Below are 18,314 nucleotides of genomic sequence, written 5' to 3'. Positions count from 1 at the left end.
CACTCAGTGTTACAACCACTGAAGCATGCTCCTTTGGAGGAATTATGGGTGGGACCTCAGCAAAATTAATAGTCATTTTAGTGTCCACTCTGCTGTATGTTGAAACCTCAACAAAATGAGTCCTTATCCCTCCAAGAAACTCTTCCAATTCTAGCGGCGTCTTATTGGCCGTTGTACTCGAACTGTACACGATCTATGCAAGTGAAAACAAAACAGTGTAATTAATGTAAGGGCATATTTATTACTACAAAATTTCAGCAAACTCGGCAATGGGCAAATGACTTTCTTTGGGCAGCATTAGTCAGGATTTGCTGTGATTGTGGTGCTGCGACCGTGAAATATTTGAAAAGCAACTGAGTTCGCTGTTTTTCATGACTACATTTCCATAAATGAATGTCAGCATGTTCAAGTACTGCCTTATTTTGTTTGTTTGGCTAGGAAACATCAACATCTTTGGGATGACCTTTTAAATAGTCTGCTTAGACGGAAAATCATTCCTCGGTATAAGCACAGGCAGTCCTTTTTACAACCAATACCAAAAAGCTTGCTAACATTACTGACCCCTGTGGTCCTGCAACAGTTTTTCTCGTTACCATCACCGAAGTAAACTTCGCCCACCGTCCCGCATAGCCCACAGATGGTATCGTCCAGACTGCGAATAGTTAAACTTTCAAAGCAGTAGAAGCCTTTCTAAAGGACGTCTGAGAGGTAAGTAAGGGTGTTGGTCGACGGGGCGAGATCCTGTCCGGGAAAAAAAACATTTCAAGACTCAATTTTTTTAAAAGTACTATAAATTGAACATTAAACAGTCCCATATTAAAGGTACCTGGGGAATACTCCGCAACAGCGAGTTTAATTTGCTTTCAATTATAATAGAGAGAGGCACTCCTTTTTTGAAAAATTCTCTCCACTCCAACAGGATTTCAATGGCAATCAATACCTTGTCCCTGACATTGAACAAACCTGTGTGTGAATAATAAAGAAGAATAAATAAGCATATGTACATGTACACATACAGGACTATAAAATTTACTACTGAGGCATGGGTATTCAAATATTGATAATGAATGAATTGGTGGATGAAGGAATAATAGACCTAATCGGCTAATTCAATGTTGTACCCTCATTCAAATCTCCCAGGGTTAAGATTCTTTGCGTATTGTATTTACATTATGATGTATCATTCACATTTAAATGATATCAGAATACCTGGAACAAAACGTTAAATTCCCAAAGGGTATCAATTGGGTACAACATTGAGTTAGCCGATTAGGTCTATGAGTAAATGAACATAAATATACAGAAAATGCAAACAGACAAATGTAATTATTATTCTTCATTGCAGTACTGGGCTGAGACCAATCTCGACCCCAGAGCTCTTCGATCTCTTGACTGAGGGAGAGAAGAGCTCTGAGGAACCCTGAAACAATGTGTCTTCTCATTGGTTTTCGTGAAGAACAGTCAAAAGCGCCTGTCATTGGTGCATTCATTTTAGCAGGATGAGTGGACGGGCACCGTAAGGTTCCAATAGCCAATTTTTGGCTATAAGAACCCTACGGCGCATGTTCTCCTACATAGAGTTTCCCAGAGCCTTGGGTCGATCCGAGGCTCTAACGAGAACGGGTTGAGACGAGACCGCGACATGAGAGCGTTGTTCTGCATGTGTGTATGTTGAAGAAAAGAGGATTTGGGGGAGGCTGGATTGTTGGAATCACAGCGACAGACAATTAGCGGAACAGTTACTCTATACTAACCAAAGTTGTAAATGTTTGCTTGATGCTTAGCCTGACATTCCGTGTTGGAGCAAAACCTTACTTTCACATTAACCTGCCGCAAAGGATTATTGTTGGTAATTAGGAAAGTGATTTCCTTTGGATCCTGGATGACACCGAGGATTGTCCAGGCAGGCTCCACAGAGACTACATTCCAATTCACTTGGAACAAATTCGTTTAGCCATCCACCAAATTACAACAGGTTCTACTGTCTGTTAGACGAGTTCCATTTAATACTGTTGAAGGGATGAGATAAGGATAAAGAATTGCTGAATTTATCCTCAAGAGTGGACTGACGGTGAATTGTCCCCAGCAGTCTTCCTATCATCAAAGGAAATTTTGGAACCACCGCTGGAAGAAGTGCTCGTGGAAGGGGCAGCCCTTTCTTTTATAGACCAAATTGTAGAGGAGACAGAAACATTGTTTGTAGAAGCGTTTGTAGAAATGACCAATTCAGTGATGGCAGAACTGTTTGCAGAAGCTACCGAAGGCTCGTCAAAAGATTGCATGGCAGGGTCGCACTCAGATTTGTTCATCCATAAATCAGTGCAGCAGACAATTAAGTGGATGTGTAAGCAAAGTTTACGGGTTTTTAGTTGTTTGCCGCCAACAAGGTTGCGACATTGTGCTATAGAGCAACGTTTTGACGGATACTTAACATGAACAAATCCTAGTTTGGCACACGTGTCCGGGAGACCGCAGACGGCAAACGGTGATTCTGATACACGGACCACCTGGGGAATATTAAGTGTACAGGCATGCCTCATGGTGAGTTCTTCCCCCGACGGGTATTTGGAAATATGTTCCTCTGTAGCATAGTAACAATTCCTGAATGGCACACACTGGTTCACTAGATGTTTGCATCAAAAGCGTTCAAGGTCGCTCTGACCAGATGCCGCTGCAACAGATCAAAGTTCTTTGCATGCTTAGTTTCCACCAGTGTCAACTCCCCTTGATGTTAATTCTTCTCTGAGCTGATCAACTTTGAGGGATTTAAAGGGACATGCAGCATCTGATTTTCCAAACATTCCTTCCAGTACCAAGGTTTGTTTTTCCTCTAGGTTACGGTACTGTTGGTAAGCCATGTACTGATAATCCGCTGCACGTCTCATGTCACCGTTACAACCTGAGCAGCCAAAGTGTCCACCTTTTTGTGTGCCATCCTCAAACTCAACAGCTCGGTTGTCCTCGTTCATGAATCTCATTTTTTCTTCAACACCTGTGCCATGAACTGCTGTTAAGGATACATGCAGCTGTTTTAAGCACTCTCTACGTGTTCGCACAAATGCTAGCTGATCAGCATCTTTCGCTCCTGAGGCACCCAGCATGTAAAGATGTGGAGCTTCTATAGTTAGTAGACTGAACATCTATGGCTTTTCCATTACTCTTTTGCATGTACTCTTGGCTAGTAAGATGTACAGCAGGATCATAGAGTTCTCTAAGCAGGAACAACATAAATCCTGCACCTGCTATGCTAGGATGGTCATGCCATATTAGCCAGTGTCGGGTTCTTTCACTCTTTTTTAGCTGGTTGCAGAGTTCATCGTGTGTCATAGCAGTGGTTTGTTCATGAAGAGACTGGAGTCTTGCCTTAAGCTGCTGGGTGGTCATGTTGGCATACTCTTCATCGCTTCTCAATCTCAGGAGATCGCTATGTCTTTTCGCATTTTCTTCAAAGACTTGACTAAGAGGGTACTTTCTTGCTGAGACTTTGCATAATTTCTTTTCAAATTTACCTTCTGAAGTGAGAACAACTTTTGTATACTCAGTGTCGAGAACAGGAGTTCCGAGATTGAACTTCCCAGAAGCTATTCTTTCTTTAATATCCACCCTAAGTTTCTGGTTATTTCTTGGCACAGGCACTGACACTCTTCCACCAACTTGTTTTTTCAGGGCTCTCTCCTCTACCTTTTCCTAAAAGTTAAAAGAGGTCTTTTAAGTAAAGTGCATAGTGACGACAATCTGGGTGGACATTCAGTCTGGATAGGTCATTCTCTTGATAGATTTAATGTAACTTTTCTTTACTATAATGGGAACAAGTTGGGAGACTTCAAGTTATGTTTACATTTAAAAGTACGATATTCAATTTTGTAAGAAAAGAAAGAGTGAGCCCTATTTCGCCATATCAGTTGCCATCGTTTCAACTTCTTTTAACTACTTTAAAGGATTATTGACATTTTTACCACCTCTTTTTAGAGGAAAAGTGTACAAGTTTTCTGTTGTTTGACTTTGGTTGTTTTTACATGTCAAATAATGCCCCAACCAACCAACCTTCACACCCTGCTGCATGCCCCACACAGCCACTCTCCCTCTGGCACGTTCTCCCTTGTAATTCCAGCACAGGAAAAGTGGTACCATTTAAACTTGCAATTCTGCCCGTCACACCCGCTCATATCCTCCTTCAGATTAGGCTGTCCACAGATGCATAAGATGTCATGATCACTATCATCTGATGATTCTGCATTTTAAAATGAGACCAAAACTGTTAGTTGTATCCTCATTAAGTATTAACAAGAGGCAGCTTTATATTCATTGATGAAGATTTTTTAGTCATATCAAACCTACCATCATAAAAATTAAAGGCTGATGCATCTTCACAGATTTCTGATGATGAGTCTGAAGAGTCCATTTCCCTTTGTCTCTCACTACCTGTAGTTGTGGCCTGGGATTTTTCTGCAACTGCAACAATATATATGTTTAGTATCTCTCTTGTTTAACATCAAGGAACTTCAATTTGAACCTATTACCTTTTTTGCTGCCCTTGTTGCGGCAGCCTTTTGGGCCCCTTGCCGTCTTCTCGATCTCACATCATCCAGGTGTTTTAGCCACATTTTAGTTTCATCTAGAGAAAGACAGGTCTTTTTTGCAAGGTCCTCTGCACCTTCCAGATTGCGATTAGCCTTGATACCATCATTATATGCCTTTTGCAGCACAGTGCCTGGGGGATTTAGGTGAAGCACCCCTTCCCCTTTTTGAACTTTCTCATATGCCTCCTCGGGTCCAAGAAAGTGTCCACTGCATCTTCCTTTGCATTTGCTGCACTCTGACCTCCAGGGTTTTGACAAATCTTGTACGGGTAGGGGGAAGTACGTTGTAAGAGGGCCTCCTTTGTACCAGCTATAAGTTGTCCCTTTATTCCCTTCTTGACACCTTTTGTGTGGGCATTCTGGTTTGTGGCACAAACTCAGTGCTAGGAAGTATTTAGGGGGCAGGTCATGTTTATGGTTTTGAAGGACTTTTGAGACACTCTCAAAGTGGTCATGAAGCTTTGGGTTATTTTTCTTCAATTCTTCCTTTTGTTCCTTTTTTCCAGATAAGTACACAAGCAGCAAGTTTCTTCTGTCTACTAGGGTTTTGCTGCCTCATCACATGCACCCTTAAAAAGCTGTATCTTTGCTTCACCGCAGGGTGCCCCTTGGACTCTTGAAGTATAAACATCACTTGCAAGGTCCAAGTTTTGTTTTCACTGTGTTTCATCGAAGCCTGTAGCTGTGTTAACTGCCCCTCCAAGTGTAGATGGGATAAACAGGTTAGAATGGGCAACAGCAAGACAGCCCATCGCCCACAATGCTGCGACACATCCGGGACTTTTCCCCGGTTTGCAGCGCTAAATTCAAAAGCTAATTGGGGAATTGTACAGAAAACAATAAAGAAAGTTGGCCGAAAGCCGGGAGAACCGCTTGAAAATTCTTCTATTACATGATAACTATTCAGTTTACAATCAAGTATTCATATGGCTTTTGTTGTAAAGAAGTTCATAAAAAAATGTGACTGTTTTTACGTCGGTGGTTCAGTTAGAAGTATTATTTTTTTCGGCCTCAAAAGTAGCTATTTCGGTACTTCGTTTGTATGGCTTGGACAATTTCAGAGAGAAAATTTCGAAAAATATGGGGTGCTGAAATGAGTATTCATATGGCTTTTTTATTTGATACTCTAAGATGGTCCTGCCGAATTTTCGGGGAATTCCGATCAGTAGAAGTAGTATTTTTGTAGCCTTTCCTTCAACCACTAAGCCAAGGACGTCGTTCACGGCGGGAAAACTAAAATGTTGAACGTGGACGAGGACATGTAAACAAAACTGTGCTCATTTATCGTGAAAATCGAGAAACAGTCCAATAATTTTATCATGTCTTATTTTCACGAGGTCCAAGAGCAACTTCTTTTGAGTTATGAGTTCGGTATTCTAGATGAAGATGAGTTTTTGCTACTACACGAGCAATTTATGCCGAAAAATCCCAATTTCTCGTACGAGGAATACGAGAGGTTTTCCCTCGATGAGATGAACGATGCCGAGTGCTTGGCAGAGTTTAGATTTAGAAAGCACGACTTGCAAATTCTCTCAGAGGTTCTTCAAATACCTGATAGCTTCAGATGCTATCAAAGAAGTGTTGTTGACGGAATGGAAGGTCTCTGCATTCTTCTTAGAAGATTAAGTTATCCCTGCAGATACAGTGACATGATTTCTCGATTCGGACTGCCAGTACCAGTTCTCAGTATGGTCAGTAATGACGTCTTGGATTTTATATTTAACACTCACAGACATCGCATAACACAGTGGAACCACAATGTGCTTAATCCAGCTGCATTACAGATTTACAGTAACGTTATTTCCGGCAAAGGAGCTGCTTTACATAATTGTTTTGGGTTCGTTGATGGGACCGTTCGACCCGTATGCAGACCAGGAGAGCACCAACGAGTCATCTACAACGGCCATAAGAGGGTTCACGCTCTAAAATTCCAGTGTGTGGCTCTACCCAATGGTTTAATTGGTAACCTATTTGGTCCAGTGGGTAAGTTTTGCGGGGAGTGTTTGTACAAAGAGAGAGTGGGCGATTTCATTTTCACTATGTTTTTAACAAGAAATATTGGAAGAGTGTCCGGGGTAAAGAGTGAGAGGCTCATGTGACAAACCTGTACAAGAAGCATTTTTAGTTCCATACGAATTTTTTACTTCCTTTTACTGTTTCAGAGGGTCGTAAACACGATGCTGGAATGCTAGCTGATTAAGGACTTCTTCAAGACCTGCAACGCTTTGCAAATTCACCAGCTGGCAATCCATTTTGCTTGTACGGCGATCCAGCATACCCTCGTAGAATTTACTTACAGATGCCATTCCGAAATAGAGCCCTTACTGCCCCAATTATTGCTTTCAACCAGTCTATGAGTACAGTGCGGGAGTCCGTAGAATGGCTGTTTAATGACATTGTAAATTATTTTAAGTTTATGGACTTTAAAAGGAATCTAAAAATTAGTTTGAGTAGTGTAGGAAAGATGTATGTCGTTTGTGCAATTCTCAGGAATGCTCTTACATGCCTATATCCAAATCAGACATCACAATACTTTAACGTAGATCCGCCAACACTACAAGATTACTTTGTTTGAAAGTAATTCAAATTATATACCTGTAATCAAAGAGGAATGACATGTCAGTGCAATAATGAAAGTTTCATGTGAATAGCAATGCATTGTTTCTTGAGTGCTTTTTTCTTTCAGGGTGTATCAAGCGAGGGCAGGTCAATTTGATACAGGAGTGTATTAATAAATGACAAACTGCTTTATAAGATTGTTTTGTTTAAACTTGAGTTCCAGCCAAGAGGCACAACATCTGGAATGCATTAACTGGTGACAGGAGCCTGCTGGCGAATGTTCCAATCATACCACAAAATTAGGAGTTAATTATTTACCTGAGGAAGGGGAGGGAAAGAGGAAAAATGTTGCCCCACCCCTTTCTGATACATTTTTTCATATTTTCTGACCCTCCCACCTTTGACAGATAACCCCTCAATTCCAACCGATACAGGAGGCTTCATTTTGTAGCCAGTCAGGCAAGATGGGCATACACTGTACCATAAAATAAACTTGAAACTTTGAAACACAAAGCTTAAATTTAATCACGATAAAATGTTGTAGCTTCAAATACAACACTGAAGATTGTAGCCAGTCAGACAAGATGTACAGAAATGCACATAAAATACACTTAAAACTTTGAAACATGAATCTTAAATTTAATCAATTTAAGGTTTTGCAACAACACTAATCAATTAGAACTTTGCAGTCTCACAATGTACCTTCAAACACAAACAGTGCATTATTGCATGTCTGGAAAATATGCATGCTGCCTCAGCACTTTTTCACGGTAAAACTTTCAGTAACAACAACATTGGAAAAACCAACAGTTGGATTGATAAAATAGCGGATACTTGACTTTTCTTATTTTGGCTTTTTGCAAGCAAACAAAGCATAATCTGAGTCTGCTGCTGCTGTTGTTGTACTAGCATTTTCGTCATATCCTCCTTTTGACTCAACTCCAAATCCTCCTTTCTCAGCACACTCACTCTCTCTGACTTTTCTTTCAGAAATTGCACCACTTCCGACTTCAATCTTCTTCCTTTCTTCGCCGTCTGGGCTTTTTCGTCTTGTTTCTCAGCATTCCTTTTCTTGGTTTCACCCAAACGCTCAACCGCTTGGTTGCGGTGCTCCTCCGCTGCTGCCTTTTCAGTTTTCTTGTTATCATCTTGCAGGCTTCTTGCATCCGTGGCCGTTTTCTGTTTTTCTATGATTTCTTCTAACGCTTTGTCTAGCTTTGTTTCCTGACAGTCTATCCCAGAGGCAGCTTCCTCCATTCTCATTTTCGCTTTGTACTTTTGTTGAAGTAATGTCAACCTGTCTCTGACACTTCTCTTTGATACTTTAAACGTAGGATGCTCAGAGGCATTTAACTTGTTTGCTATTTCGTTCCATGAATCTCCTCTTTCCTTACTACGGTAAGGATGTTTCCAAGGTTAAACAACTAAAACTTCTTCGCAAAGATTCAAGTCATGAAGTTCTGTCCACTCCATTCTAAGGAAATTCACATCAAAATATAAGTTAATTTTTCGGAAAATTAGTCTCTAAAATGACCTCAACGGCATGAAAATTTTTTGCTCAAGTTAAAACAATTGTAAAAGATTGCATATAGGTAAATAAAACAAAACAAGTAATCACTTTGTTAGTTCTCGATTTCATCTTCTTAACTTGAATGTTTTGCTGACAAGATGCAAATCTCACAAAGTTTTCATGTTGCAAAATCCTAGTAAGATTCAATATTGTGCAAAGATTAGAAACTAAGGAATATCTAGCTTTCATTTCAAACGCCAAACATAAATTGTCTTCCTAAACAAGATGAAAATACATAAATTTATACTAACATTCTCGCGACGTTCGGCCTGGATGGCAAAGATGGCGTTTTCATGTTCTGAACTTCACGTGGACGACGAGTGAAGCATGCGCAGTAGGGCGCTAAGCGGTATTTTCACTTCTGGTCATCGTCCTCGGGGCTTCTCGTCGACCTTGCTTAAGGTCCCTAATGTCTTACTTAAAAAACTGCCACCGCAGTCCTGTAGTGGCATAGTAGAGAAAATGATATTCATATAAACAACTCTGTTCCTTAACCGGGTATTCTGCCATCGCACCTTAGCTTTCATCTTGCGGTTCGGTCAACTACACTTTTTACGAGATTGTGTGAAGAAGAAAGCACTCATTTACTGATTATGCCCAAGCGCTCGTTTCAGTTATTAGGCCTAAGCACTCTCGTAAAATTTTAGACTCATTTTGCGGTTCGGTAAACTACTCTTTTCACGAGATCATGTGAAGAAGAAAGCGCTCGTTTCAGTGATTAGGCCTAAGCACTCTCGTAAAATTTTATTCTGCAATCGCTCCAAATAAACATGACCCCGATGAGTTAACGATAAAATTCTAAATCTTCAAAATGGTTTGTTCATAAAAGCATTGACTTTGTAATGCATGAGCATCTACTGATGAGGGTAACTCTAAAGCTTTACCGCACCGATCGGATCACTTTTGATGAGAAGAGACGCCTCTCTACGCTTCTTTGTGCTTCTCTACTCAGTACTCTTCGTTTTGAAATGTCTTCTGTGAAAGAAATGCAGAGTATTGATCGGGAGCTCTTTTCAGAGCTCGTAGAATCCCCGATCAATCCTGCATTCCTGCACATGTCTACACCGTCGAGGAGTGAATGCAACCCAATGTTCCACTTGCAAATAAATGGTGAGGCGCTTTGGCAGCTGCCAAAAATTTCGCTGCCCTTCAAGACAATTTGCTTAATGATTGGGTACAAGTTGTCGACATCTTCATCGGTCTGTGTTGGTATCTCCGTGAATAGCAGAGTTGGTTACATCGTGAAAAAGATACGAAAGGTAACCAGTGGGCTTTGCATTTGGTCGATATTTTGAACTGCGGTCCGGCTAGATCTCGAAAGTCATCGAATAACGAGGCGTAAAAGCCAGGCGGGTTCCTAACACGCTTCGGCATGCTGATCGTAACGAATTAACTGAATGGATTGTAATATGCACTTACTTTTTGATGTCAGAAAAGGGATCCAAATTTGAATATTCGTTGTTGCAAGTGAAAACTCGTTCCCAATGGGATTACTATTTTGGGTCAGTCACGGATCGACTGACCAGTACTTCACTGATCTTTTGTAATCACAAAAAGAGTTGTCTTCTGGTTTTCTCTTTTTTAAGTCTTTACACTTTCTTAATAAAAAGTCGAAATAAAAATTTGTTAATATCCTTACGCATAAACTAAACAAAGTGAGAGCTGTAAAGAGGGTAAGCATGAAAAGCAAAACCGAACAATCGATCGAAACCAAGCGGATACTCCCGAGGGGGGTTCAGCTCGCTGTAGAGCATGAGTCAGTGCTTACTTCGTGCTCTTACCGCCTTGTAAAAATAAAAATTGTGTTAACTGCTTTGTAAAACAGGTTAGAACGCAAGCCACTCGGTTGTCAGCACCGCTTAAAAACCGTGTTTTCTAAGTTTTGAAGAGTTATTAGAGCTTGCGATGATGTCGAGAGCTGCTTATTCGGTGCAAGTACACGGCTGTAAATTAAGATGGCATTGTTAAATTTTTTATATGACTTTGCGCATCTATAATTTCGATTGACACCGACTTGAGATCAACTTCACACATCTAAGATTTTGATTGACACCGTCTCATTTGCAGCGGAGCAACAGAGCTAGAAACCGTTAACCAATCACAGTCAATCAGTTCTCAACTTGCTTATCTCTGATGCCCGGTCTTGAGAATTTCAGCACTGCTAGTACATGTCGCCTAAGACAATAGCATTGTTGGCGATGCATTCATTAGTTTAAACAGCAATCAGATATGACCCTCCCGAGTGTCTGGATGTTACACATGTAAAATAGTGATTTTCCATTAGATGTTTCTCTGCCCATAAAAAGGCAATTTCTTTATGTCCTGGTCCCTCATCTCCAGCACCATCAACTCTTACACAATTTGTGAGACATGTTTGGGTACCTTGCATTTCAGAAGCCGCCTTTCTGCTTTTAAACGTGCAAGCTGTCGTTTTTCTTTTCTCTTTATTTTCTGCATTTGAATCTTAACTTGTTCATTCAGGTTAGCAGTCACAACACTGTCAGGATCAACAGTGTCTGAGTCACTCTCACTCACCCATGCATCATCTCCCATTGCTTTCTGTCTCTCATATTCAAGGTAGGCTTGTCTTGACATCTCCACTTTGTTTTTCTCTTTATCTGTCAAATCCATATTCTCAAGGTGGTCACTGAACTCAGTCAATGCATATACCAAAGTCTCTTCGGTGTAATTTCGCAGTAACATTTGTAGCTCTGCCACAAAGGCAGACCAACTAGTTGAGTGTGTTGTCTCTGAGCATTAGTAAAAGGTGATACAAGTGGTCTATTCTTTTCTAGAGGGACATCAGGATCTGCAGCTGGTCTAGGTTGTTGAGACTTGTCATGAGACTTGTTTGTAACAGCAAGATTAACAACAGCTGCAGAAGCAGTTTGCAACTTGTCAGGTCCCTTGTTCTTCTCATCATCTGATATCCATTCAGTCTGTTCCTTCTGAACTAGACAGTTGGTCTACAGCACTGTCATCATCTGAATATGTGAGTCCAAATCCTTCTAAGACAGCTTTATCTTGAAGTTTTGCAAGGGTGTCAACTGCATCTCTTAATTCTTTAAACTCTTCTAAAGGACTATTAATTCTAGATTCTTGCTTATGGAAGTCACTAAAACCATACAAATTACTTGCCTTGTTCTTTGATAGGTTTTGCCCTTTACAGCATGCGTACTTTATGAGAAGTCTATCAGATTCCGAACTTGCCAAAGTACACAAGTCTTTCAACACCTCCCTTGACATCCCAGACTGAAAACATGTCTTTCCTTGCAAACATTTCTCAGCCATGTTAATAACCCTAGGGATGTCCACACCTTGCAATGTTTCTAGAACATATAATCTCTGTGACCCAGGTCCATTTAAAGTCATTTCAATAATAGTCACAGGCATTTGTAACAATTTTCTAACAGCCTGTTCTGCTTTGTATTTAACTAACGGAAAGTAACGTTTATAAGAGGAGGCCAGTTCAACAAGACATTCACCAAGGATATGCTTGCCAAAGTCAATCAATGTTGCACAATCTTTGCATAATGAAGGCAAAGCAGGTTTCCAGTGACAAAACAAAGGCCTGATAGTAATAAAGTCTTCTAAACTGACATGAGGAGCCGTAGGTAATAGATACGGAAAGTTCGGTCATCTGAAATGACCGATCTTTGAACCCTACCATCTCTAAGACAATAGAAGGCTTTGACAGAGCACACAGTAGGATCCTGCGGCCGGTAATAAACGAGTGTTACTCGTCAGTCACACGTCAACGCTTCACATTGTTGTAAGTTTTATGAAAGTTGAGAAGCATTAGTTTGATAGAAAACTGCAACTGTTTTGTTCCGCTAGGTTGAGCGTACAGTGACGACTCTCAGTGGTTAAAACTTGCGAGAACGATAAGGGACAATAAATCATACGAGCGGCTCCTCTTCACGAACGCGTAAAGGCCCGTTACGTTGTTTGGCTGCAATTTCAATACAATTTGCGGCGACGAGTTGTGAAGCTGCCTGTTACACTTCCGGCGATTGTTGCGATGTTTTTGCTTCGCCATCAAATGAGGAATCAACCGAATATTTTCCTCAAAATAAAATACTTCAAAGAGCGGATAACATAAAAGAATAAAATTGAGGTTACATGTAGGTATACCGAATGCCGGGATTATTCCCGATGAAGAAAAGAGCAAATCTTAGCAGCGCGCAGTTGCCAGGCGCCCGCAAGCGATAAGATCGCGGTCTATCCCAGACTCAAAGACTCAACGCGTTTTCCGAGCTTATCAAAGATGTCGACTATTTTCGTCACTTGTCCACTTTGTGATAAAGTTTTTAAAACGTTGTATTCGCTAAAGAAGCATGTTCGTCAAAGACACGACGGTACCAATGAGGACTCCCTTGTTCCCGTGTTCAAAGACGACAAGGGAGAAGAATTCCAATTCACGCCAAGAAAGTCATTGGACGCTTGTCACCAAAGCGGCTACAAAACGTGGTTGGCAGGGTTAACCAAGAGGATGAACTCAACATTTCATCCTCGATTGCCAGGTGAATTTTTCCCGTTTCATCGACAGCTTTCTTGAATCATTTAGGACAATCTTGACAAGAGCTCAAGCCACATTTAGAATGTTTTATTTGGATACATTTCTGACGGGCACATGACAAGTATTCTCGTTTTGAACCTGGGTCAAGTGGAAGTAACGCAGCCTTGTAATTTTTCGTGTTCCCCTCCACAGTAGCCCCAGATTAAAAGTCAAACGTATGAACATATTTTTATTATATGGATAGCTCCGTGAGCGGGCAAGCTGAACCAAATCCTGCGCTCTGATTGTCTACTTGAGTGGGCAAGATGGAGCTATCTTGCCCGCTCGGGATTACGCGCTGTGTCCCGCAAGAAAAATTTTCCGGAATTGACCAAGCTTGTTCGGTCAAGATGGCTGGACATTGGCCTCGTTCTTTTCTTGCGTGTTTATTGACCTCAACTTCGTCTCGGTCCATAAAATCGCAAAAAATGAACTTGGCCACTCCTGCCATCTTGACCTCACGCTTGGTCAATAACCCATATATATTTTGTTAGCCGTCAAGTTTCTCCACTATAAGAGGCCCAGAGAAGCACCACACCGCGGTAGCACACTGAATACTTTGTCAAAGTTGTTCTCTTTTCACTAATGGATGGGCCGTTATATTTCCTGTGAGAGCTGGGCACCTAGCAATAAGACTGATTCCTGCACAGAGAAGAAGAAATTCATGGAGAGCGAGCCACAAAAATATGTATCTTGAACAAGCCAAAAAATAGCAACATCAAAAATAATCTAGTACATTTGAAAGTTGGAAAGAAACTTCTCGCTCAGAAAATTGCTCAACACCTCCCTCAAAATCACAATGGTCCATCCCTTAGTTTGTATTGTCTGGGTCCCCTTGGTTTGTGTAGCTAACATGACATTTTTTTACAGGCAGATGGGTGAAACTTGACTCCCACCAGGTACCAAAACCATACTTTGAGTACTTTATTGGGCAAATGGGAGTCCAAGTGAACTCCATAAAAAACGTGTGTCACAAGGCACAACCAAGCTACCAGGGTGCTACCCTGAAAATATCTTTCAAAATTTTTAAATTGGAGACACTAGTGGATGTCTTGGAAGAGCAAAGTATAGTAAACATCACTACTGAGGTGCTGTTTGCTGGCAATGAATCTTGTGATGAGGGAAATCTACTTTCTACATTACCTGCAGAAGAGGAAATTGCAAGAGCTAAACAACGTGCCCATTTACCAGGTAACAAAAGAAAGAGGCCTTCATCAAAGTCATCACTGCTTGTCGGGTATGGAGAGGGACGTGCAACAAGGGAGATTGAGATTATATGGTGGCCAAATTTGTACACCTATACTGAGCATGGCCAGATGGTTATGAGAATGTATATAGAAAAATGTAATTTTTAATTATTATAAGGTAGTTTATTTTCAGTAGCTTCTGAGGTAACAAAGATGTAACAGTATTTAGTTCCAACCAGAAACAAGTGGATGTTAATCACATTGTGACTTCTGTGATAGGTATGAAATCTTATACAGATAAGGAAAATAATTCTATTAAGCAAAAAATGAAAAATTGTTTATGTTGTTAAGTAAATAAACCACCTGTGATTAAATTATTTTGAAAGCATGACTTATTGTTTAGTAGAACCTCGATAATCTATCTACAATATTATTGAGCCACCCAAGTGTACAAAAATCTAGTATTAACAGGGTGGCCATTTAACAAGGTTGGTGTAACTTAGCTGTTGTGGAGGTAATACAATGTAAGGAGGTCGTTGTACAAGGTTACTACAAGATGGGGTTCCACTGAATGACTAGAACATTCAATACTGTTTTGTTCAGTGGAAAGAGATCTGTTCAGCACTCTTTCACAAGTCTGGGTGAAATTCTTGTTCTTTTTGCTTGAATGACAAGTCAATCCAGAAATGTTTTGTAGTGACATAGAATACAGTGAACATGTAGTTAACACAATGCCATGGCAATTTGTTGGTGAACAGTTAGGGTGTGTTCCCCACTTTCCCCATCATACAGCAAGCAATAATTGGATGTACAGCAGAGTGGTATTTACTTGATTTTGCATTAACCAGCTTTTTTAATCTTAGGCCATCCCTACAAAATGTAATTTCTCGTTACCTAACAGGCAGACCCAATTTTGGCATCCTTAGAGAAAAAAAGGCTTACTAAATGGTTTGTTTATTAATTTGGCAATACTAGTCTTCTTCTACTTATAATTACCATTTGTTTAACAGACCAACCAATCCACTTTCACGAGAGAGAAAAAAACATAATGGGGATGGTATCAGATGATCAACATTATTTCTATAGAAAATGCTCAACTTCTGCAGGGAAGCATGACAGTGTGAACCACAGCAAGAAGAAACTGAAAAAAAAAAAAAGAAAACATGACAATAGGGAAACATCAGAATTCAACTTATTAGGTAGTAACAGATTTCTCTTCTGATTTGAAGCAGGATTTTTATTTTAGCTTGAGCTTATTTCTGATTATTTTCAAACCCGATTTTGGGGCTGTAATTAATCATATTTATGCACTCCTGTTTTTATTTTTTGGGCTAATTTACTTAAAAATCATACCTTCCAATGCATGTGTAATTCAAATACCTGGAAAGGATTATAGTAATGCCAATTGACCTTAACCAATCAGTTTACATAGTGACAATAACACTATGGAAACTTGTAACACTGTTGAAACATGCATAAGTAAAACTAACAAATTGATGCCCGTTTTCATGTGTCTGTACTGTTATTGATCATGAATTTTGTCATAACATTGTCAAAGTACTGTAGCTGTGGATCCATGAGGCCATAGCCAAGTGGATCCACTGACAACTTTGACAATAATTATTATGATGAAATTCATTGCCAATAGCAAGACAGACATTGAAAATTGACGTCAATCTGTTTCTCTTGATAACAAAGTTTTCAAATTGTCCACCCTCGCTTGTTGACGCATCGCATAAAATTATAAATTCATGTGTCTGTCCACTTATTGACAATGACAATTAGCTAATGAGCACACAGGAATTTCTGTAGTTATCTTAAAACATGCATTTTAGGAAAGAAGTATTTCTTTTTAGTTCCATGCTCTTACCTCTATATTTTCCATTGAACAACAAGAGTCATCAACTCCTTCCGTAATCTTGACATGTTTCTGTACATCCACTTAAATGGTGGAAAGCAAGTTTCACTCTTGATGATATCTCTCACAGAGAGAATTACACCAATGCCACAGCTCCCAGCACCCTCTCCACTCTTGGTTTCCTTTGGCATGTTGAAGCGTGGTAGTGGGCTAGCAAGATTGTGCTGGTTCCAATTGACCTCTTGGAAGCCAACGTTGTTTGAAAGTAGCTCAAAGCTACCCAACATGTTCTTAATAACAGTTACAGTGCCTCTTGGTGGGGAAAGCTTGAGTCCATCATCAAAATATACAGTTTTGGATGCTGTATCAAAGCACAATAATCCCCAGTGCTGAGGCGTGTCAAAATGAACTGGTGTCATAATGCATTTGGCATCTTCCACTGTGCAGTGGGTGAAGAATTGCTTTACTTTGTGGCTGAAATATCCAGGTCCTTGTTTTGCCCACGTTTGGCTGAATGATGGCAGGTATACAATGTTTGTGGTCTTACTCTCCTCAAGAAATTTCAAACACACAGTGTCTATTGTGAAGCCATTAACGTAGCGTTCACAGGCAAGTGTGCTAAAGTCAGAAACATCCATGATGCACATCCCCTGTTTAAGGACCTCGTCATTAGGCCTAGAATTATGTAACACATCTCTGACAGAGGTGAGGTCTAGCAGAACATTGTTGCCTTTTGCTAGCCACCTTTCTTCTTCTCTGATTTTCACAGCTTCTGTAGCTAGATTGCACATAGTCTGGAAAACCTGAACTGATTCCTGTGTAAAAGTTCCAAGACTGCCCATTGTCACTGCAACTTTATCTTCAATGTCACCATCATCATCTTCCCCAATTCTAGTGTTTAACACTCCTCTAAGTAAGTTTACTGCATGCTGCACCACACTTTCAGATGGGCGAAGACTGACTAAAAGTGGGTTTCTGACCTCAGTTTGGCCTTGAGAAAGAACAACATCTTTGGGCAAAATGGGAACCACTGTAGGGAGTGCCAAAGATGCTCTCTCACAACGAGTAAGAACGCTGAGATTGTCTAGTCTCAACTCCCTGTTAGGCGTAATCCCTGTAGCTGCAGTGCTGGTGTTGCCACTTTGCTGAGGTGCTGTTGCTGCAATGCTGTTCTTGCTACTGTGCTGAGGTGCTGTTGCTGCAGTGCTGTTGTTGTCACAGTGCCGAGGTGCTGTTGCTGCAGTGCTGTTGTTGTCACTGCCCTGAGGTGCTGTTGCTGCCATGCTGGTATTGCCACTGTGCTGGGGTGATATTGTCTCAGTGCTGTTGTTGCCACAGTTACTTTTGTTCCACTCTTTTTCCCACTCTTCATGATGATACTGTATCAGTGGAAACTGCCCTGGTATCACCTCACAGTGCTTTGTCTCTGTGTACCCATAATGACAATAATCTGGCCCAAACAGATTACTAAATAGCTCATCCATTTTGCAAATCCAAGCTTTGTCCTCTTCTGTCCAGTTCATCCTCTTTGCTTTCCAACCACAACCTCTATAGTAGAAGAGCTCTCCTGAGGAAGAAAGATGTACAAAAAAAAGAATGTTACTGATTGAACTTTTCAAAGGCAAAAATTGTTAGCAGGTACAAAAAAAAAAATAGTGTAGACAAATTACATTGTGTGATAAAAAGCAGCAAAGTTGAAAGTGAAAAAACAAAACGAAACAAAAACCAACCTATCTAGATAAAAGAGCTGATTTGCATCCTAGGCATTTGTTTAAGTACTCCCACTACATTACAGGGTTGATTTCTTACTTTTGAGCTAAGGTAATTGTTGATAACTTTTTGATTTCTACTTATTAAGTAACAGTTCACAGCATTTGTGACTTGCAACCACTGCAAAATGTTTGCTTGCAAACTTCGCTGATAAAATTTGGAAACAGCGGCATCTAATTACCCTACCTTTAGCAATACACCGTACAGCCTCTCTAAATGCAAGCCTCATGTC

The 18,314-nt window shown here is 40.4% G+C and overlaps 1 protein-coding gene and 2 pseudogenes across 1 annotated transcript in view; 1 reads left to right on the top strand and 2 right to left on the bottom strand.

Annotated features, from left to right (window-relative positions):
• Positions 1–2,699: 2,699 nt before the first annotated feature.
• LOC138031433 (uncharacterized) lies at positions 2,700–4,402 on the bottom strand (annotated as a pseudogene).
• A 1,497-nt stretch (positions 4,403–5,899) lies between these two features.
• LOC138031432 (uncharacterized) lies at positions 5,900–7,155 on the top strand (annotated as a pseudogene).
• A 7,959-nt stretch (positions 7,156–15,114) lies between these two features.
• The window catches only part of LOC138031431 (uncharacterized), an 11,958-nt gene continuing 8,758 nt past the window's right edge, over positions 15,115–18,314 (bottom strand). Inside the window, exons 6-8 of the mRNA XM_068879127.1 lie at positions 18,269–18,314; positions 16,325–17,879; positions 15,115–15,595 (exon numbers count right to left, since the gene is read on the bottom strand). The exon at positions 18,269–18,314 is cut by the window's right edge and continues 41 nt beyond it. Coding sequence (XP_068735228.1) covers positions 16,327–17,879; positions 18,269–18,314 — 1,599 coding nt within the window. The 3' untranslated portion in view covers positions 15,115–15,595; positions 16,325–16,326. The remainder of the gene's footprint in view (positions 15,596–16,324; positions 17,880–18,268) is intronic.

The sequence above is a fragment of the Montipora capricornis genome, chromosome 14, assembly GCF_036669925.1.
Source record: "Montipora capricornis isolate CH-2021 chromosome 14, ASM3666992v2, whole genome shotgun sequence".
In the NCBI taxonomy this organism is placed as follows: Eukaryota; Metazoa; Cnidaria; class Anthozoa; order Scleractinia; family Acroporidae; genus Montipora; species Montipora capricornis.
This window is presented reverse-complemented; position numbering and strand designations above follow the sequence as displayed.